Source organism: Schistocerca piceifrons, chromosome 5 (genome assembly GCF_021461385.2).
Source record: "Schistocerca piceifrons isolate TAMUIC-IGC-003096 chromosome 5, iqSchPice1.1, whole genome shotgun sequence".
Classification (NCBI taxonomy): Eukaryota; Metazoa; Arthropoda; class Insecta; order Orthoptera; family Acrididae; genus Schistocerca; species Schistocerca piceifrons.
In genome coordinates, this window is record NC_060142.1 from 374,761,427 (window position 1) to 374,784,979 (window position 23,553).

The 23,553-nt window shown below is 42.6% G+C and overlaps 1 protein-coding gene across 1 annotated transcript in view; it reads right to left on the reverse strand.

The window, feature by feature from the left end:
- Nucleotides 1–23,553, reverse strand: part of LOC124799002 (Down syndrome cell adhesion molecule-like protein Dscam2) — a 126,932-nt gene that overhangs the window by 34,256 nt on the left and 69,123 nt on the right. Inside the window, exon 5 of the mRNA XM_047262538.1 lies at nucleotides 9,954–10,099. Coding sequence (XP_047118494.1) covers nucleotides 9,954–10,099 — 146 coding nt within the window. The remainder of the gene's footprint in view (nucleotides 1–9,953; nucleotides 10,100–23,553) is intronic.

A 23,553-nucleotide genomic window follows, 5' to 3' on the forward strand; every position in this document is an offset into this window, starting at 1 on the left:
CGCGGTCCGTTAGTATACGTCGGACCCGCGTGTCGCCACTATCAGTGATTGCAGACCGAGCGCCGCCACACGGCAGGTCTAGAGAGACTTCCTAGCACTCGCCCCAGTTGTACAGCCGACTTTGCTAGCGATGGTTCACTGACAAAATACGCTCTCATTTGCCGAGACGATAGTTAGCATAGCCTTCAGCTACGTCATTTGCTACGACCTAGCAAGGCGCCATTACCAGTTACTCTTGATGCTGTAAAACAAGTACCGTCAAGAGCGATGTTCACTACTTATGGATTAAAGTTAAGTATTCCTCAGCTACGTCCTTTTTTGCGAGTCTCATTTCCTTGACCTGTTCCAGACCTCACGCCAGCCTGCATGAGCTAAAACGCGTGCCTTTCGGCTTCCTCTCATAGTGGGTTGGCTCTCTTGCCAATCCACAACATTTGGCGACGAGGCCAATTCGCGTTCGTATCGATATTGCCCTGATTTACTTGTGTATTGGCTTCGCCACAATCTCCAGATGTACTGTCCGAATTTTATCGCTTACAGAATCAGCAGACGCAGGTCTTGCTGGATGCCCTTGGACAGCTCGTCCAGGGTCAACGTGCAATGCAAAACGATGCCGCGGCCGTCGCTCCACCGCTCACGCAGCCACAACACGCCTTTGCAACAACTTTTCATCCTTTTGATGCTGCACTGGAAAGCTGGACTGGGTGGTCACGCCAATTTGGATTCCATCTCGCCGCCTACAGAATTCAAGGTAACGAGCTGCAGCCTTTCTTATTATCTTCCGTCGGAGTGACCACGTACCGTGTGATAGTCAAATTATTTCCCCAAAGCGACGTAGCAACTCTGTCCTACAAAGAAATTTTGTCTGCATTAGATGCATATTTCAAAGAATCAGTCAATGTAGTTGCGAAAAGGTATACCTTCTTTCGTACAAAACGTAAGGCAGGTCAGACTAATCGGGAGTGGGTTGCAACCTTGCAAGGCCTTACTAGGGATTGTGCTTTTGAGTGTCAATGTGGTCTCCCTTATTCAGATACTATGGTACGTGATGCAATTGCACAGAACGTTTCTGATGTTCGTATATGGGAACAGATTTTGAAACTAGCCAATCCCTCCCTTTAACAGGTGATGGACATATTGGAACGGCAGGACACACTTGACTTTGCTCAGGAATCATTTGAAACTTCACCAGCCATGTGTCAGGTTAACCGGCCCGCCGGGCGAGCTGCACGGAGGGAGCAGTAAACAGCCCTCACGCCCGGACGCGCAGCTGCCACCAGGCACTCAGCCATGTGTGCTGCGCAGGCACGCAAATGCAGTGCTAAAATCATGCCCGCGGTGTGCTACTAGACATTCGCGTGAGAACTGCCCGTCACGCCAGGCTCTTTGCTTTTTCTGTAATAAAAATGGACATGTTCAGAGTGTTTGCCAGAAAAAGCTCAGATCAGACACTCACAACCATTCCAGGCCCTTTGCTTCACGCTGGAATCGGAATCGAACCAAGGATACTCAGGCTCGCGAAACTTCGCCCATGGAAATTCATATAGTCAATGCCACTCCTCCCAGTGCCACTCTCTCTAACAGTGACTGTGTTCGTCCCACAAAAAGTGTGCATCGACATCGCCGGAACTCCCGTCAAGTCGCAAGTGATTTTGTACCAGTGTCAGTTCACGTTGCACGAGACAGTCGCTCTTCTCGTCAGCAGGACAATAAATTTTTTGTAGATTTGGACATTAACGGCACAGTGATACCGTTCCAGCTCGATACCGGAGGTGCAGTTTCACTGATCAATCACGACACGTACAAACAGCTGGGCACACCTCCGTTGCGTGCTGCAAATGTTAAGTTAAGTAGTTATTCAGGGCAAGTGATCCCTGTGTTAGGACAGTGCAGCCTTCTTGCAACATACAAAGGACAAACAAAACTTGTGTCATTGTACGTCCTTCGTTCTTCTTCTGCAGTGAACTTGTTTGGTTTCGATTTGTTTCAGTTGTTTAACTTGTCTATAGTCAATCAGGTCCTATCAATGAACCAGACTGTGCCTTCAGACGGTGTTTCTCGTCTCTGTGAAGAATTTGCAGACGTTTTTGCACCGGGCCTCGGTTGCGCTAAGAACTATAAAGCACATTTGGAACTGAAAGTAAACGCGCAACCGAAATTTGTCAGAGCGTGCAATGTTCCCCACGCATTGCGTGATGAGGTCGCAAAAACATTACACGATTTGGAATCACAAGGTGTAATTGAACGTGTGCAGGCTTCTCTCTGGGCATCACCCTTAGTAATTTTGCAAAAACCTTCTGGAAAATTGAGACTTTGCATGGACTTCAAGGCAACAGTGAATCCACAACTAGTGACTGCAACTTTAACTTTACCCCAACCGGAAGATCTTTTTGACAAACTGTGCCCGGGTAAATATTTTTCGAAGTTGGACCTAGCAGATGCGTACTTGCAAATACCGGTTGACGAAGAATTCCAGCGCGTTTTGGTGGTTAACACGCATCTTGGTTTGTATCGATTCAAACGACTGCCATTCGGGTGTGCATCCGCCCCTGCATTGTTTCAGCAATATCTACAACCTGTTTGTGCGTCGGTTCCTACTGCAGCAAACTATCTGGACGATATTGTGATCTCCGGAAAGACGGAAGAAGAACATTTAGCCAATCTCAGAACATTATTTCAGGTCTTGCGACAAAACGGTCTTCGCTTGCGGAAGGACAAATGTGTGTTTCTTGCTCGTGACTTACCCTATCTGGGACATGTACTCAATGCCCAAGGCACACATCCCGGTCCAGAGCACCTCCGTGCCATACAAGACTTGCCTTCGCCGCAGAATTTGAAGCAGCTACAGTGTGTGCTGGGAAAAATAAATTACTATAACAAATATGTTCCACAGGCTTCTTCCATTTCAGCTCCGCTTCATCGCTTACGCCGTAGGGGTGTTCCGTTCGTCTGGACGACGGAATGCGAACGCGCCTTTCGCCAGTTGAAATCGGCGTTGCTTTCCAATACTTGCCTTACGCCATTCGATCCCCGGAAGCCCCTTTTGTTGATGGTGGATGCATCGGATTTTGGGATCGGTGCTGTGCTTGCGCACAAAGATGGTTCGCACGATCGCCCTATTGCCTTTGCGTCCAAATTGCTCTCATCTGCGCAAAGAAATTATTCACAGATCGAGAAAGAAGCATTGGCTCTCGTATTTGGTGTTACAAAGTTTCATGATTTCTTGTATGGTCGTCACTTTACCATCATCACAGACCACAAACCTTTGACATCGCTTTTTCATCCGACCAAGCCTGTACCTCCACGTACAGCGCAGAAATTCATGCGCTGGTCTATTTTCCTCTCGCAGTACCGCTACGATATCTTGTATCGGTCCACTGCGAAGCACGGAAACGCCGATGCGTTGTCCCGTTTGCCTGTTGCTGAGGATAGAGCATTCGATTTCTCCGAACTTGCTTGCATGTTCATTGATTCGGGAACCGATGACGAGGTCGACACGTTTCAGATTGATTTTCGTCATGTAGCTACAGCCACAGCTGCCGACCCTGTCCTGGCTACTGTTCTGCGTTTCGTTGCTACTCAATGGCCCTTGTCAAAGTCACGGATCGGGGATCCGTTGGTTCGCCGATTTTTTGCTCAGAAGGAGAGACTTTTTGTACGACGTGGTGTTTTGCTGTTGCGTTCTGATAATGATCAGTCCAGGGTCGTGGTCCCATGTTCGTTACAGTCCTCTGTCTTACGGCTTCTCCACCAAGGACATTGGGGTATAATGAGAACGAAACAACTTGCTCGTCAGCACTGTACTTTGTTCGGAATCGATGCCGCGATTACGAATATGTGCTCTTCTTGCATGGTGTGTGCCGAACAACAATCAGCACCACCGCGGAAATTCTTTGCATGGCCAAAAGCCACTTCCCCTTGGCAACGCTTACACATCGATTTTGCTGGTCCATTCTGGAATGCTCGATAGTTGGTTGTGGTAGATTCATTCAGTAATTTTCCTTTTGTTGTCCGGATGTCTTCCACGACGTCATCTGCCACCATCCAAGCGTTATCCTCTATCTTTTGCATTGAAGGTCTTCCACAGACTATTGTTTCCGACAATGGCCCACAATTCATGTCCGCAGAATTTCAGTCATTCTGCAAGGCCAATGGTATTCAACATCTGACTTCCGCGCCATTTTCGCCACAGTCAAACGGTGCCGCTGAACGTTTGGTCAGGACTTTCAAGTCACAGATGTTGAAGTTGAAAGCGTCGCATTCTTGGGAGGACGCGTTATTGCTCTTTTTGTCCTCGTATCGCTCTCAGCCCCGAGATGGTCGCTCGCCGGCTGAGTTGCTGCACGGTCGCCCTCATCGCACCTTGATGTCTTTGCTACATCCGCCGCATCAGGTTCCTGTGCAGCGGCAGACACCTGCTTTTGCTCCAGGCGACGTTGTCTACTATCGCAACTATCGAGGTTCACGGCGTTGGCTCGCAGGGCGCATTCTTCGCTGCGTCGGCCGCGCTATGTATCTGGATTTGGGGGCCTCTGGTGAGGTGCGTCGGCATCTCAATCAGCTGCGCCTCTGTCGTCGCACGGAATCTGCCGCTCCCCGTCTGCTTTCAGCGACGGTGCCGTCCGGTCAGCGCCCTGGGGATCCATCTACTGGTTCGCCTCAGCCCCAGGTGTTACCGACGCTGCCTTCCATTTTGCCCCATGGCGACGCGGCGCCACCGCCGCCGCCACCTGTTCTCCCGCCGGCGACGCCCGCAGTGGACGCGTCGCTGCAACCGCCGGGCGCCTCCCTGGGTCACGCGCCGCCGATCGCGTCCCGTGACCAGTTGTCCTCCGGCATGGAACTCTTGCCATCTCCGGACCATATGTCGTCTTCGCCCGTCGGGTGCCCCGGCCCGATGGAGGTCGACCCTTCGGCCCCTCCTGTCTCTCTACGGGCGCATACACCGCATGTTGACGTGCACCCTGGAGCACGTTTTCAGGTGTTTCCTAGCTCCCCTCGGTCCGAATGGCAGGGTGCGGGTGGCACAGCCTCGCCTGTTGTTAGGCTCCCCACCTCGTCGCATACGTCAACATGGGGTCCTTCCCCCGGCGGGCGGAAGCCTTATGCCACAACCGTCCGCCGATTTGCGGGGGAGGAATGTGGTGTCACCGCCAGACACCACACTTGCTAGGTGGTAGCCTTTAAATCGGCCGCGGTCCGTTAGTATATGTCTGACCCGCGTGTCGCCACTATCAGTAATTGCAGACCGAGCGCCGCCACACGGCAGGTCTAGAGAGACTTCCTAGCACTCGCCCCAGTTGTACAGCCGACTTTGCTAGCGATGGTTCACTGACAAATTACGCTCTCATTCGCCGAGACGATAGTTAGCATAGTCTTCAGCTACGTTATTTGCTACGACCTAGCAAGGCGTCATTACCAGTTACTGTTGATGGTGTAAAACATGTACCGTCAAGAGCGATGTTCACTATTTATGGATTAAAGTTAAGTATTCCTCAGCTACGTCCTTTTTTGCGAGTCTCATTTCCTTGACCTGTTCCAGACCTCACGCCAGCCTGCGTGAGCTAAAACGCGTGCCTTTCGGCTTCCTCTCATAGTGGGTTGGCTCTCTTGCCAATCCACAACATAATCAGCGTATAAAAATTATATGCATTGTCACTTGTACGACTTGCCTCGGTGTATAGAATATTCGAAATAACTTGCCGGTATGCAACTGGGTAACGTTCCGCTATATCCGCCGATATTTCTGTAGGTGAAAACTAGCACCACCACATTTTTTTACGGTCTATGAGTTGTCTTTTTGAATACACTTTGTTTTGATTCCTGTTGACGTAGCTCCGTCCGCAGAATGTTTATCTTGCCATGCGCAGCAACCTGTCGTTTCATTTGTCGAGAACGTTACCCGGCTGCATTCCAGTAGATTATTTGAACTTACGGTACTATTTCGTGACATACTATGAGCTGCCATTATCCAAAAGTGTTACAGTATCAAGTGATACCGTGGGCCTCTCAAACAAAGGATTCAAGTAATCTAAACGAGACTTAGGAACACGCACCCGTTATAAAAGTTGTAAAGACGAAGTAGTAGAACAAACCAATAACGACTCCCAGGACCACCTTATATGTCATAGCAGCAACGTTTGATATAAACGCAGCATCCGATAACAGCCTGCAGGCATTAAGCAGCACTGGTAGCGGCATGTAAAGGAAGTATACATAAGCATGTTACTGACCAAGTTACATGTGGGGAAAATTTCTTTCAAAATACAGCAGTCAGAAGCTCGACTGCAAGCGTTCCTTTAGCTAAAATTAGTTTGCGTGAATTGGACGTCTTAACGATTGCAGTACTGCCTTATGTGGAGTAACCCCTAACTGCTTGCTGCGCGGGGTAGCCGTGCGGTCTGGGCGCTTTGCCACGGTTCGCGCGGCTCTGCCCGTCGGAGGTTCGAGTCCTCCCTCGGGCAAGGGTGTGTATGTTGTCCTTAGCCTAAGTTAGTTTAATTTAGATCAAGTAGTGTGTAAGCCTAGGCACACCTAGGAACATACCACAGATTTTCCCTAACTGCTTTCCCTAACTGCTTTCTTTCTGTTTGAGCTGAGAAAGAACTCTCCAATGGTCCCAACCGCTCTCTGAACAAATCTGGGTTAGATGAACATTCTGTGACGCTGCTCGACCCCTCTGTTAGTTACATTTTCTATAGATCATTTGACAATTCCTTTCTTGAAGTAATGTGGAACGAGTCAGTTTATAGGAAAGTCAGTACGCGATTAGTGTTAACATTAATGAACTCATTATTATTTTTAGCCCTGCTCATGCAACTACTGATAAATTGGATTTCAAACTTGCTTCGATACCTATCACCCATGTTTTGTTATTGGCAAAATGAGCAAAAAATTTTCTTGCTGAGCCAGTGACAGTATTAACAATGGGTAATAAAGGTAATTTTTTCCTTTAGTGTCATAGGTATTGACATCACTGTTCTTCACAAATTGCGATGGATTATTTATGACGAATGGCACTAGCGTATATATATAGTGTGATGGCGTAGTTAATGCCTACCTCATCTATATGATGTCCATGGGTGAACACACAATATTATTGTTATTGCTCGCTTTTGCGCAATCAGTACTTTCTTTCTAAGTGATGAGTTACCCCAGAAAATTATTCCGTAAGACATAATTGAGTGGAAATATGCGAAATATGTGAGGAGGCTGATACGCTTGTTTCCAAGATTAGCAATTATACGAAGAGCAAAAGTAGAAGAAGTTAACTGTTTCAGAGGCTGAGTAATAAGCTTCTTCCAGTTCAAGTTTTCATCTATATGTACACCTAAAAAACTGGAGCGTTCTACCCTACTTACTGCCTCCTGCTCATGTGCTACGTTAGTTGTTGGTACGACTGCTGGTTGTGCAGAATTGAATGTAGCGCGCCTTTTTTTTAAAAATTATAGCATTGTCTGAATAATTGAGCATAACATTTTTCATTCTGTTTGTTAAGTAAGTTCAAACCAGCTGCGTGTAAAGGCATCAGTTCGATAAAACATCAGTTTCTCTAAGAGAGTAACATTATCTACACAATCAAACGCCATCGAAAGTTCACAAAAATGAGCGATGGGCGATATCTTATTTTTTAAGGCTTGTACTAATTGATGAATGAATGTATAAATAGCATTCTTAGTCGAGTAATCCTACTGGATTCTAACCTGAAACTATCTCCACTTAAGTGTGCGACTACTCTTGAGTACATTACTTTCTCGTATATTTTGCTAAAATATGTCAGTAAGGAAATCGGACGATAATTGTTTAAGTCTGTCTTGACGCCTATCTTATGACGAGGTTTAACCTGTCTGAAAAAGTTCCCTGAGCCAGTGATGTATTGCATATACCATTAAGGGCATTACTTATTAAGCTGGAACAACTTTTCAGAATTCTGTTTGAAATTCCATCAACTCCATATGAGGTTTTAATTTTAGGAGTTTTTGTAATTGTAGCTAGTTTTTGTAATTGTAGCTAGTACAATTCTCTATTATTCCAATCTCGTATAGCGCGCGGAAAGAACGAACACCTATATCTTTCTGTACGAGCTCTGATTTCTCTTATTTTATCAAGGTGATCGTTCCTCTCTATGTAGATCGGTGTCAAAAAAAATATTTACGCATTCGGAGGAGAAAGTTGGTGATTGGAATTTCATGAGAAGATTCCGTCGCAACGAAACTCGCCTTTCTTTTAGTGATATTCAGCCCAAATCCTTCATCATTTCTGTGACACTCTCTCCCATATTTCACGTTAATACAAAACGTGCTGCCCTTCTTTGAACTTTTTCGATGTACTCCGTCAGTCCTATCTGGTAAGGATACGACACCGCGCAGCAGTATTCTAAAAGAGAACGGACAAGCGTAGTGTAGGCAGTCTCCTTAGCAGATCTGTTGCTTTTTCTAAGTGTCCTGCCAATAAAACGCAGTCTTTGGTTAGCCTTCCCCACAGCGTTTTCTGTGTGTTCCTTCCAATTTAAGTTGTTCGTAATTGTAATACCTAGGTATTTAGTTGAATTTACGGCTTTTAGATTAGACTAGCCGGTCGGAGTGGCCGTGCGGTTCTAGGCGCTACAATCTGGAGCCGAGCGACCGCTACGGTCGCAGGTTCGAATCCTGCCTTGGGCATGGATGTGCGTGATGTCCTTAGGTTAGTTAGGTTTACATAGTTCTAAGTTCTGGGGGACTGATGACCTCAGAAGTTAAGTCCCATAGTGCTCAGAGCCATTTGAACCATTTAGATTAGGCTGATTTATCGTGTAACCGACTTTTAACGAATTACTTTTAGCATTCAAGTGGATGACCTCACACTTTTCATTATTTAGAGCCAACTGCCAATTTTCGCACCATTCAGATATCTTTTCTAATTCGTTTTGCAATTTGTTTTGATCTTCTGATGACTTTATTGGTCGATAAACGACAGCGTCATCTGCAAACAACCTAAGACGGCTGCTCAGATTATCCCCCAAATTGTTTATATAGATAAGAAACAGCAAAGGGCCTATAACTCTACCTTGGGGAACGCCAGAAATCACTTCTGTTTTACTCGATGACTTTCCGTCAGTTACTACGAACTGCGACCTCTCTGACAGAAAATCCCAAATCCAATCACATAACTGAGACGATATTCCATAAGCACGCAATTTCACTACAAGCCGCTTGTGTGGTACAGTGTCAAAAGCCTTCCGGAAATCCAGAAATACGGAATCGATCTGAAATCGCTTGTCAATAGCACTTAACACTTCATGTGAATAAAGAGCTAGCTGTGTTTCACAGGAACGATATTTTCAAAACCCATGGTCATTTGGCCGGCCGGAGTGGCCGAGCGGTTATAGGCGCTACAGTCTGGAACCGCGCGACCGCTCCGGTCGCAGGTTCGAATCCTGCTTCGGGCATGGATGTGTGTGATGTCCTTAGGTTAGTTAGGTTTAAGTAGTTCTAAGTTCTAGGGGACTGATGACCACGGCAGTTAAGTCCCATAGTGCTCAGAGCCATTTGAACCATGTTGATTGTGTGTCAATAGACAGTTTTCTTTGAGGTAATTCACAATGTTTGAACCCAATAAATGTTGCAAAATCCTGCTGCATACTGGCGTTAACGATATGGGCTTGTAATTTAGTGGATTACTCTTACTACCTTTCTTGAATATTGGTGTGACCTGTGCAGCTTTCTAGTCTTTGGGTACGGTTCTTTCGTCGAGCGAACGGTTGTATATGACTGTTAAGTATGGAGCTAATTTCAGTGAAGGACGTTGGTGCTGGTCCTAGTTGTTTAAAGTGCCGCAGTGCTGCGCCTATTCTTTCCCTATATTTCGCGGCCGCGTACAACAGGTGCTGCGGGGCCGAGAGGTGCTCACCTGCTGCTGAGGGCGGATGTGCGCGGTGAGCGGCGTGGAGACGCTGAGCGTGATCTGGCGGCGGTCCTCGCCCACGCTGTTGGTGGCGACGCACACGTAGCGCGCAGAGTCCTCCGGCTGCACGCGCGGGAACTGCAGCACGCTGTGCAGGGGGCGCACCAGCCCCTGGGCGCGGACCTCTGTCAGCGCACCTCCCGTCTCCCGGAACCACCTGCACAGGCCGAGCATAGTGGCTTCTCTGGGCTACAACTAATCTAGAATGCAGCGAAATAATAAGACTGTAAGATGAACACCAAAGAAAAAACAAGACAGATGGAGTGTGGTCGCATTAATGCTCACAAAACCGAGAGCGGGATAGTTAACGCCCACTTTTTGAAAATACTGTAATCTAGTAGTTTCTATGTAAGTTTCTATACATTTTAAATGTCGAAACGTTTTTTATTGATTTTAATGAACTCTTCTAACAGATTCCTTTCTTTCTTTCTTTTGTTTGTGCCGTTTTCCCGCGGATACGCAGGGTCGGCATGGTTAATCGGATGTGGCAATGTTAGTTGAAGCGGTGGCTGGATGCCCTTCCTACCGCCACCCCGTACCCCCCGGGAAGGAATTAGTGTACCCCATGTATGTTAACATCGGCGAATCAACTCAAGAATTCCGCATCATGAGGGGTGTCAAGCAAGGCGATCCCATCTCCCCAAAACTGTTCTCTGCAGTATTGGAAATGGCTATGTCAAAGCTGAGCTGGGAAGGTAAGGGAATTAGAATTAATGGAAGAAGGCTTACCAACTTGAGATTTGCTGATGATATTGCCTTACTGGCCAAAGACTTCGCAGAGCTCCAAAACTTAGTTACAGATCTTGCATCGGAATGTCAGCTGGTTGGCTTGAACATGAACCTTTCCAAAACAAAAGTAATATCCAACAAATGGGTCCCAGCTGGAGATGTGAAAGTCAAGGACAGTCTACTAGAAGAGGTCAGTGAATATGTCTACCTTGGCCAGATTATAAATATGAAGGGAGACATAAGACCAGAAATCTATCGACGCATCAAGCTTGGCTGGCAAGCATTTGGGAAGAATTCAAAAGTATTCAGATCAAAAATGCCAGTAAATCTGAAGAAAGCAGTATTTGATCAATGCATTCTTCCTGTGATGACGTATGGCTGCGAGACATGGACACTGAACTCATTCACAAAAGGGAAACTTAGGACAGCACAGATAGCCATGGAGAGATCAATGCTGGGCTATACAAGAAAGGACAGGAAAAGGGCAGATGACATCCGGTCTGTGACGAAGGTTAATGACATCTTAGAGAGAGTAGGTTCCTTGAAATGGCAGTGGGCTGGCCACGTTGCAAGAAGAAAAGACAACAGATGGACGAAGCTAGTACTGGAGTGGAGTCCGAGAGAGCACCGGAGGCCTAGAGGAAGACCACCAGACAGATGGGACAAAGACATCAAGAAGATCGCTGGTAACACCTGGCAGAGAACTGCCCAAGACCGTCCCACTTGGAGAAGACTTCTGAAAGCCTACCTGAATCCACGACTCGAAGAGGCCACATCATCTATTGATTGAATTGGCTGATGATGATGATGATGATGAACTGTCTGCGACTAGTGTAATCCATGGAATAGTGCGAAAGTGTTTAGATGTCTGCGAGCCATGTAACTGAGGCAGGACGTGGGGATCAGCCCGGTATTCACCTAGGGGGATGTGGAAAACCGCCTAAAAACCACATCCAGACCCTCGTCGTTTATCTGCCGGGCGGATTCGATCCGGGGTCGGCGCGCCTACCCGAGACCAGGAAGCAGCGCGTTAGCGTGCTCGGCTAACCTGGCGGGTTTTCTAACAGTTCCATATATGTTTTAAAATTTTCCGTTAGACTTAAACCGGCAGACCAAGGAGAAGGTACCTGGATTCGGATTAGAATGATTTTGAAGTAATAGGTTTAACATCAGAAGAGGCACCAATATTAGCACTGAATAGAGGATCATGGAGGAATTTTATAAGGGGGCTATGCTCCAGACTGAACGCTGAAAAGCATAATCAGTCTTGATGATGATGATGATGATGATGACTTAAACCGAAGCCCCACAAGTCCCATACCCAAAAGAATGTCGTATTCAATATTTCCAGGTTCAGGGCCTTATTTACACGATAATATCTCTTTAACAAGTACGTTGAGCGTAAAAGTCAACAACAATGAACGAAATCTGCATTTAAAAATATTTTTGTGGTGGTCATAAAGCCGGTAGTAAAATGTTGAATGTTAGACGGGTAGACAGGCTGACTGAGTGGAATCGTAGAGAAAATAAATTTATGGAAAAACTTGAGTAAAAGAAGCTGTAGGTTAGTAGCAACACCGTGAAGCATCGTTGAATAGTTAATTTGATAATGAAGAGAAATGTGTGAGTAAAAGGAATAGTAAACAGGTCAAGTCGATGTATGCAGAAATCGACACAATGTTCTTTACGACAGTCAACTTCCGTACAACGAATTTTGCTGTCTTTCTAGTTTGCGTTGATTTTTAAAATTGTAAGTAGTTTCGTTTCCACATGTATCATCTTCACTCCTCAATGTACCACTTACTAGAGAAAACCGCTCAATTAATCGTTGAATTAACCTGCTATGGTACAGGGCAACAGGGCAATATCAAATTGTCCTCTGACCAGCGGCGAAGTGAAGCTCGATATCGGCCACAATGCAATAATGAACGTACTTTACTACTTATTAATAGAGGAAATGAATTTCGAGTCTGACTCTGCAGTCATTGTGATAACACCGTCCATCTAGATCGCTTACTAAAACTATTTATTTACGTACTGCGATGTTTCGGCTACTGCCACTATCAGATATCAAAAAGCATAGGACTTACAAAAGAAGGTTCTGTATAAGTATTGACATAGCATCTTTTGTATAAATTCTAAGCTTTTTAATGTCTCATGATGGCAATAGTTGAAACATCGTAATAAACAATGAAATTTTAGCGAGTCGCCAAAAAGCAAGTAGTTTACTACATCGAAGTGAATGTCTGAGTACTAATAATAGAATTCAGGGAAGCAGTACGGCCATCTCAGGGAAACTCCACGTAAGCTACCTAACGACACTGTCCACTCAACCACGGAAATGATAAGACGTAGCTTATTGCCATAATTCTTAAAGTAGTAGGAGCAACATAACAAAAAAATTAAGAAAACTAGAAAAGGAGAATGAAATTCGCATACTACACTGGACGAAAGTAAGGTTTACAGGGACTTCTGACTGGGTTGTGTGTGTTTCAATTAAGAAGAAGAAGAAAAAGGTATTGCCGGATCGCGAAAACTAGAATGACGGACAGCTAGTTATCAAATGTGAGGCAACAGAGAAGGGGAAGGAAATAATCTATCTGTAATGCAAGATGGTACAAGATGGAAAAGGCACGAAAGCCGATCGAGACATGCTAACAAAGCTGTTTTCCGCAAAAGAAGCATACTAGAATCACTCAGTCCAAAATTTGTACGCTTGAAGGGCGGATCTTGACGGAAGACTAGGAACATGGAAAGGTAACATGATTTATTATTCACAAGCTCTGATGAGTTTTATTTTATTACGGATGAAAAGGACTGACAGGGTTATTTGGCTATAACTACTTGACTCTTCGCCTCAAGGAAGAGATTAATAGCACATATTACTAATGTTTCTATTGCTACATCTTTACAGTACAAGAAAGCCTTGAAGTTCTGAAGTGTTACACAAGATTCAAATCTTCTTAGCCTTTTCAAAATAAAATCTGCCACGCTGATATCTGATTGCGGCATCTCTTAATAAAAAATATTGATGGTACAAGATTACCGTAAAACATTAACTAGATACGCTTAGCCATCAGTTGGTCTTGTATCTCAATATGTTTACAAATAATGGCCCAGTCACCGTTGAGTTCCTCAGGTACAATCATCTTTTGTATGTTGTAGCTCTTCTTATTTTCCGTGCTTGCTAAGAAATGTTGGAGAGAAATTCCGCCCTGTGAAAAACAGCATAGATTGGTTGTGTTTTATCTGAAACAAAATCAATCAAACTCTGTCTTGTTTAAGGCGGAATTTTCTCCATGTCCTATGTTCGTGTGTGTAGAAGCCGGCAAGTCTTTGCTATTCATACATCTTTCAGCCTACTCTAAACGGCACTTTGATTGATTGGATCTACGTTAACATCTAAAAGTCATGTAATATTACTTTTACATCTTCTTACAGTCACTATTTCTCTCTGCCTTCTTCCACCTCCTCCTCCTCCTCAGCATCATTTTATCGTTAAAGCCTTCTAAAGATCAGGAACAATTTAAACATTTTATACTCTGCTGCTCCCCTATCCTCTTGTAATATTCCAGGGCATCTCATAATTATTATAATTATTGGAATACTTGGAATACGCTGCCTTTTATCTGAATCGAATCTTCCCAACTAACATGAGCGCAAATTTGTTAAGTAGCCTTCTATGCAAGTCAAATGCTTAGCGCGGGAATAATATCACAGCAAGAAGAATTTGAATTGCAAGTGAAATAATTTGTTCCTTAGCTACTTTAAATTGCACTCCTAGCCTGGAACCAAAGGACAGCTGTTGATGCGAAAGTGATAGCATCAATTTTTTTCAAAGTTTAAAGGTTTTTTTTTTATTTGAATGTATGGTGTTGCAAATATCACTATGGCTTAAGTATCCAGAAAGGAAGTTAGAGGGTGGAATTTTCCATGGAGGACAATCACTTGATTTATCAACTTGTGATTGTCCGGAAAACAGTCCTGACTGATGGTATCAGTGCATCTTCTAAGTACTATCGAGATATTCACTTCTTAATATAAGAAAATTAAAAGAATTAATAAAAAGATTCAACCAAAATTAATTTTGGGGGGAAATTCAAATCTTAACGACATCTTTTATTTTCAGAATAAAGACGGATATTATAAGAATTATTTTTGTTGTTAATTTTAGAAAATACTGCAGAGATATCTTCAAAAACTTGACAGCTACCCCACCATGTATGTTTAGTCACTAATTTCTGTTGTCGTTATCAATATTTCTCTTTCCTATAAAATAATAAAAAGCGTGAACGTAACACTAGACCAAAAACAACCTTTACAAAAACTTCAAAGCATTAAGATTAGTACAGAGAGGAGTAAAATAAATGGGTACACATGAATTCAACTACATGCCGGATGAAATTAAACGTCTTGTGGACAACGCGTTGCAGATTACGTGTGATTAGAAAGGATTATCTGTTGGGGAATTCCTTCTGCTCCATTGAAGATTATCTTACAGTGTGAAACACGTATGTATTCATTACCAGCGATGGCGAGGCATGACAGAATCTCTGACCAGAGAGTTATTTATCGTTGCTAGTCTGCGCTTGACCGCGCGAGACGACAGTACTAGTGTGTAGCGAGTCGGCAATAGAAGTCAGTCTCCGCAAGTCTGCGCGAGTCTGCAGTAGTGGTCAGTCGGCAGTAGTGGTAGCGAGTGGACGGTTGTACTGAGCAGGCGTCGGCACGCGTCGACGGCGTGTTCTTCTCGCGACTCTGGTCACGATTCAGGACGATATGTATTGTTGTAGAAGGTAATGAAGCAGCATTGCGCACATCTAGTAATGTATGTTAATTGTAATTAATTTGTTCAAAATGCCCCAATAATAATTTTTTTTTATAAAGTAACTCTTTTAAAGAAAAACATACATTTCAATTTAAAGAATATTTCCTATGCATTTCCTCCAAGAATCAAAATTAAATATACGCCAGCATTGCACGAAGCTGTGTCGATAAATAAGAGCAGATATAGATGCAGTTTTTATGATGCAGTTTTTATTGAGGTAAGAATTTTTGCTTTTTTATTCAGAATACAGGGCCGAAGGTCAGCGCTGCTGCCCTTATGAAATTTATCAGGTTTAATTATTTCTGCTGAGATGTTAGATACGGTTCATGGTTCATTATTTAATTAATTAATGTTATTGTGTTGTTTTTGCCTCCAATCTGCATTCTTATTAGACATTATTTTTGTTGGAGGTTATATTTGGCTTCATTTTCATGTTTTTCATTTAACGATTTTGTGTTGGGAGGTTACACTTGGCGACATCCGGACCAGGATCGTATTTCTTTGTGAATCTTCTGAGAAGTAGTCATATATCTGCTCTTATTTACTTAATATAATTAGCATTTGGCGCAACGCATTTTCTAATTTATCAATCTTTCTTCCACAGATCATCGGCAATTTGTTGCTCTTTGTTGTATTTGTGTTTGTTGCATTTTGCATTGTGTTTGTTTCATTTGTGAATAATTTTGATTTGAGAAAAATGCCGCGAAAAACTGTTAATAGTACATCGCGATGTATAATGAGTGAAATAACCGACTTAAATAACTTGACCGATAGTACTTGCGACACGCAGTGTAATGATGACAATCCTGAATTTTCGGACAATCAGTGCGTGCTGATCACCGGTAATGATTTTATTGCTAATGATGCGCAAATAAATTAAATTCTGTCCTCTGTTAATTTTACGACAATTGATGACGTGGGGCGTTCTGTTGCAATGAGCGCTGCCCAGCTTAACACAACCGGTTTGCAAAATTCACGTGACGAACAGACAAATTTTTCTAATGAAAATGATCAGTGTACTGAAAGTACGACAGATTTATTTAATTCCGGTGTAGTGACTGATAGTGCACATCCGATTGGCAAACCCTTTCAGAAGTTACAGAATGACCAAATGGTCACACAAAACGTGACAAATGCGGGTACGCCATCGAACAGCACAGAGAATAGAGTAAGTAGTATTGACATGGATCGATTCATGGCATTAATGATACAATTTAGTGAAAATTTCAAACAACAACTTAATGAAAATTCCAAACAACAGAATGAAAGACAAGACGACAATCACAAACAACTTACTGAAAGTCTCAAACATCAAATTAATGAAATTAATGAAAAACAAGATAACAATTTCAAACAACTTAATGAATAATATGACGACCTTAATGAAAAATTAGACAACAATTCCAGACAGCTTAGTGAACAGATTACAGCCATTGCCTCGCAATGTCATGATACTAAAGAACAGTTACTTGTGGAAATTGAGGCTTGTGCTAAGAAAAGTAGCGAAGAAATTAGATCTGTTGCTCAAGAATTAAGGGATATGCAAACAGCTACAACAGAAACACTTAGAGACGAAATTAGTGGAGTCGCTAAACAATGCTCTGAAAACACAACACAGTTACGCGAGGAGTTTAAATTAATGACAGCAGAACTTTCGCGCACACTGGATGCAAAGGTAGACGCAAAATTCGACCAACAAAACAGTCAAATTGACGAGCGTTTTAATCACCACCTAGAAAACAGTAATACGCGTTTCCGTAAATTTATACAGGAACAGAATAAAGTAAAACGACGAGTCATGGGAACAATCACCGCACAGAGGCAGGAAGATAAACGTAAATTGGTTGCGAAAGCAAAAACATACGTAGACAACAATATTGCTACAGTGTCCGACGAAATTAATACCATTAAACAGTTGAACACAGAATTACGTGATGAAATTTCCGATCTTAAATCGAAAACAGGCACACACACAGCAGACGTTCAGACAGTGACAGACAGACTCGAACAATTAGAACTAACACAGGATTCCGATGTCATTAAAGCAGACGTTAGAAAATTGAGCGAAACCACACGTAAAATACAAAAACAAATTAATGCTTCTGACACTAAAAACGATGATCAGGTAAAAATACTGACTGAAAAATATGATGAATTGGCCAGTCGTATTGATGTTATCAAAAGTAATAATGACAGCAAATCAGATGATGCTGCACCGATTTTGTTTAACCAAACACCTGAATTCCAAAATTTACAGCAGACAATCAATGAGATCGATTCGTCTAATAACACATTACGTAGAAAATTGTCAAGTTTACAGCAAGAGGTAACAGAGATAAAAAATATTTCAGTTAATAACACGTCACAGCATACGGCGAATTCCGAATATTTCTCACACTCACACAGCCAGTATAATTTAGGTAATCTACAGAGAGTACGTGAGTTAGATACCGAACAGTCACAGTCAAACAGATTCTCATACAATCTTGAACCTGTTCCCTCATACAGAGACGATAATTTTGTTTACAAACATTTTCTATCAGTGAGAAAATTTAAAGTATTTAAAAATGACAGAACACAGATTCACCCACTGGGTTGGATACAACAATTTAGCTTTGCTTTTCTACCGACTTGGCCCGTAACACATAAACTTGAATTTATCTGCAGTTTTTTGGAAAGCGAACCGGCAACTCGTATGAAACCGATCGCGAGGCAATGCTATTCGGTAGAAGAGTTTCAGAATGCTTTTCTGTCAGCGTATTGGTCGAAGACGACACAGCGTGGAATTAAGGATCAACTAATTAGTTTACCGAATTATGGGAACTCAAATTTTCCCAGTGTCACGCAATTTTTTGAGCACATGGTCCAACAAAATCAGTACTTAAGTGAACCATATAGTGAATCTGCACTTATTCAATTATGTACGAGGGCGGTTCAGAAAGTAACCTCCGATTGGTCACAGTGCGGGTTGTGGGGGGAGTAGCGACGCCATCTGTGCATTCACGCACTCAACAGGTCAGTCGGCATCAAGCCGTGGTCGAGTGAACGTCGTACCTGCGCTAGTTTAGTTTTTGTGGCAGTTTGAAATGTGTGCTGCAATAGAAAACCCCGCCAAATGTGAAGTGCGTGCTGTCATAAGGTTTTTTACAGCCAAAGGATATTCTGCAGCAGCTATTCATCGTGAGCTTTGTGCCGTGTACGGAGCAAGAGTTATGAGTGAAGGAGTTGTCAGTGAATGGGTACGTTTATTTAAAAGTGGACGAGAAAACGTTCATGATGAAGAGAGGAGTGGTAGACCATCATTGGTGACTGACGAACTCGTTCAGACAGTTGATGCAAAAGTTCGTGAAAATCGACGTTTCTCAATGTCGGAGTTGTCTACTGGTTTTCCACAGATTTCTAAGACTCTCTTGTACGAGATAGTGACTGCAAGATTGGGTTACCGTAAGTTCTGTGCACCATGGCTGCCCAAAATTCTTACCGACCACCACAAAACTCAAAGAATGGCCTCTGCATTAGACTTTCTGTCACGTTATGAGGACGAAGGAGAACCATTGTTAAACAGAATCGTGACCGGTGACGAAACCTGGATTAAGTACGTGAACCCTGAGACAAAAGAACAATCAAAGATGTGGGCACATTCAAATTCGCCTACCAATCCAAGAAAAGCCTCGCAAGATTTTTCTGCCAGAAAACTGATGGCAACGGTGTTTTGGGATGCCAAAGGGGTGTTGTTGGTTGAATTCATGGAACGTGGTACGACCATTAATCAAGACGTGTACTGTGAAACAATAAAAAAGTTACGACGGGCTATACAGAACAAACGCCGTGGTATGCTGACTTCCGGTATCGTTTTTTTGCACGATAACGCCCGTCCTCACTCTGCTCGCAGTCCTTCAAGTGGGACGTTATCAACCATCCACCTTACAGCCCAGACCTGGCGCCAAGTGATTATCACCTCTTCATGCATTTGAAGAAATGGCTCGGGTCACAGCGGTTTGATGACGACGAAGAGCTCAAAGATGCGGTCACAGGCTGGCTCCAGGCACAAGCGGGTGATTTTTATGCAGAAGGAATTTCAAAGCTTGTGAAGAGATACGATAAGTGCCTCAATCGCTATGGAGACTATGTAGAAAAATAGTGCAAAGATGTAGTTGTAAGATGTATGTATTAAAATATTTTTATTTAACTTGGTGTATTTTTTTAAATCAACCGGAGGTTACTTTCTGAACGGCCCTCGTATTTCTAAATTGCCACGATCATTAAGAGTGTCACTTTTAACGGGTCAGCAGAAAGAAAATATTTCGGCATTCAGAGATCTGTTACAGCTTTTGGAAGTGCAGCAATCGGATTATTCCTTTATAAACAAAAAGTTTTCATATAATAACCAAGGTCAACAAACGTACAGCAATTACGATCAGCCACGTAATTTCAATAGCAAAGGTAATAGACGCTTCAGGAACGACGACCACCAGAACTATAATAACAGACAAAATTTTAATTATCAGTATCGTCAAAATTATCAGCAACAGCAAACACATTTTGGTAACAACAGAGGTTTTTCTCCGCAACAGCATGAAAGCCAGCCGGTTAGCATACCTAACCAACAATGCAGTGTGCAAGGTCAGCCAGGCTTTAATGTTTCGCCGCTTGCACGTATAGTCTCAGCTCCAACAAATAGTAACGCACAGCAACAAGGAAATAACTACGTACAGAAAAGACACTATTTCAATTCCTATCGCAATGCACCATATAGAAATGACTATCACGACAGACGTAAAAACAATGAGCACAATTATCAACATACGTTTAATAACAGTCGGTCTTACCAGCAGCAAAATGATCAGCAACAACATATTCTCATGAATGAACCAGACAGTAGGCATCATCCAGAGCGTAATACGTCTGGAAGAAATAACAGAACAGTTCAAATAGTCGAAATGCCACAGCATCCTCCCGAAAATAAAAACACGTCAGATAGAATTTGACTAGATACAGCACAGGTTGCATCTTCCAGCAACGTAAGCAATACTTCAGATACACAGAATCTTGTTCACGAAAATGTTATTACTTTTGACGACATCCGAGACACTCTTTTGCAGGAAAGACCAATTGTTCAAGAAACCATTTCACACCCTGTCATCGAAATTAAAATTGGATCATCGAAATTTTCGGCAGTAATCGATTCTGGATCACCTATGTCAGTTATAAATGAAGAAACTTTTAACGAGTGTAACAAAGAGAATACCTATCATACGTTACCATTAGGCAAAACGAAAGTAAAAGGAGCAGTATCGAGTAAAGGAGTAGATGTTCAATTACAGACACATTTATCATTTTGTATTGCAGGTCACACATTTCACTCAAATTTTTGGATTGTTCCTTTATTGACAACAGACGTTATTTTAGGTACGAATTTTCTGGTACAAAACGACGCAATTATTGACTTTCAAAACTCCTATTTAATGTTAAAGGATGAAAATGTACAACTAGCTCTAGAATTTCAGCACTCATTATCTGCAGAAGAACAAACAATTAATCGGACAGAGGTCATTTCCGTATCATGTAGCATAGACTGTAATTCCACATTGTTCATAGATACGTACGTACACAACTACAATACTCCAGGCGAAGCCGACTATGACGTAATACAGACGATTTCTGATAAAGTTAAACAGAGTAGTGCAAATACAGACGACGAACGCACGCTACTACACAAAATTCTTTTACAGCAAGCTCCAGTTTTTGACAACGTTCCTGGTACTATGTCCGGTTTTATGTATGAATTTCAAGTCAAACAGCACGGCACATTTAAAGCCAAGCATTACCCCATTCCATATATTCATAGAGAACAAGTTAAGAAAGAATTGCAAGCTATGCTTGACCAAGGAATTATTGAACCGGCAGTTAGTCCGTACATAAACCCGCTCCATATTGTTAAGAAAAAGGATGGTTCACTTCGGCTCGTACTTGATTCGCGTCACATCAATGACATTATTATTAATGAAACAGATAGCCCTCAAACACTAGAAGAACTTCTACAGAAATTAGATCTGAAATCGGGATTTTGGCAAATTCAGCTCCATCCGAACTGCAGAAAGTACACAGCATTTCTCTGTTTTGGTGACTGTTATCAATTTTGTAAATTACCATTCGGTTTAACTATTTCTTCTGCAGCTTTTATTCGCGGTTTGAATACTTCCGACAGAACTTAAAGACAGAATCACAACGTACGTAGACGACATTCTTATTGCAGAAGCTAACTGGTCTGAACACAATCTGATTCTTGAACGACTGTTGCAAACTTTTCGTGCACAAGGACTCACAGTTAATCTCAGTAAATCGCACTTTGGCAAAACTTCTATAAAATTTCTTGGACAGTAATTTCGGCAGAGGGCATTACGCCTGACACGGAAAAACTTCAAGCTCTACGTGACATTACTGTTCCTACGACGAAGAAACAACTACGCAGTTTTTTTGGGCTTAATTAACTTTTTTCGTAAATTTATTCATTACTCTGCTTTAGACACCCCTAGGTTATGTCAATTGACAGGTAAAAACATTATTCGGTCCTGGGATAAGCAAGCACATTCTGAATTTATGAAGCTGAAACACGCTTTGTTGAATGCACCACTTTTATCGCACCCAGATCTTACCAGAAATTTTTCCATTGCCACCGACAGTTCTGACACCGCTTTAGGTGTACATATTTTTCAGGAAATTGAAGAAGATGGCTCTACAGTAATTAAAAATATCGCATTTGCAAGTCGCATTTTGTCACCTGCTGAACGAAATTATTCCGTTACAGAACTTGAAACATTATGTGTTGTTTGGGCTTTTACGAGATTTAGGCACTTTCTTTATGGAAGACATACCACCGTTTACACAGACCACAGAGCGATACAATTTTTACTTTCGGCTAAATTTACACACGACAGATTAAGTAGATGGAAACTTTATCTACAGGAATTTAATTTTACAATTGTTCACATTCCCGGCACACAAAATGTTGTAGCAGACGCACTATCTCGTTCTCTCAGCAACAATCAGCAAGACACCGCAACCAACTTCTGCAAAGCAAATTTCAGCGTCATGTACATTCAACAAGCTGCATTTGAAAATTTCATTTCGTCGTCATTACAGGACATAGCACAAGAGCAGAATAAAGACAACGTGTGGAAAGAGATTAAACACCTCTGGCAAGATAGGAAAAATGTTACGATTAGAAACCATTACACTGTATGCCATAACATTCTGTTTCGCCGCTCTCATCCTGACAGCAACAATTGGTTATTATGCATTCCTGATGAACTTGTTAACAAATTAATCTGGTATACTCATTTAAGTTACACACATTACGGATCCAGAAAATGTTTTCTTATACTGAGACAGAACTGTTATTTTACCAACATGGAGAAACGTATTCGACGAGTTTTAGCGTCATGTAAAATCTGCCAGAAAGGTAAGTCAGACACAACTTCACATATTCCTCCATTACATCCCATTGTACCTGTTAAATTGAGACATATGGCCGCTGTAGACATTTTTGGTCCGATTCCCAGAACTAATAGAGGTTTTTGCTACATCTTTGTCGCTGTTGAACTCACTTCAAAATTTGTTACCTTTACTCCGTTACGCAAAGCTACTGCTAAAACTGTATCGAAAGCATTTGTAAAACATTTTTTATTTCATGTAGGGCATGTGTTGAAAGTAATTTCCGACAATGGATCACAGTTTCGATCTGCTATATGGACACGTATGTTACGAGCTAGAAACATTTCTCCGATCTATATATCCAGGTACCATGCTTCCTCGAACCCTTGTGAACGATTAATGAAAGAAATTGGTAAACTGTGTAGAATTTACTGCCATAAAAAACATATTGATTGGGACATACACATACTCTCATTCCAAGATGTAATTAATTCCATACCGAATGAATCTACTATGCTATCTCCGTCTGTTATACTGAAAAATGCTGAACCACCTAACAAAATTAAAGAATTAGTAACATTTCCTACATCTCGTCGACTACGACACCATGAACAACATCA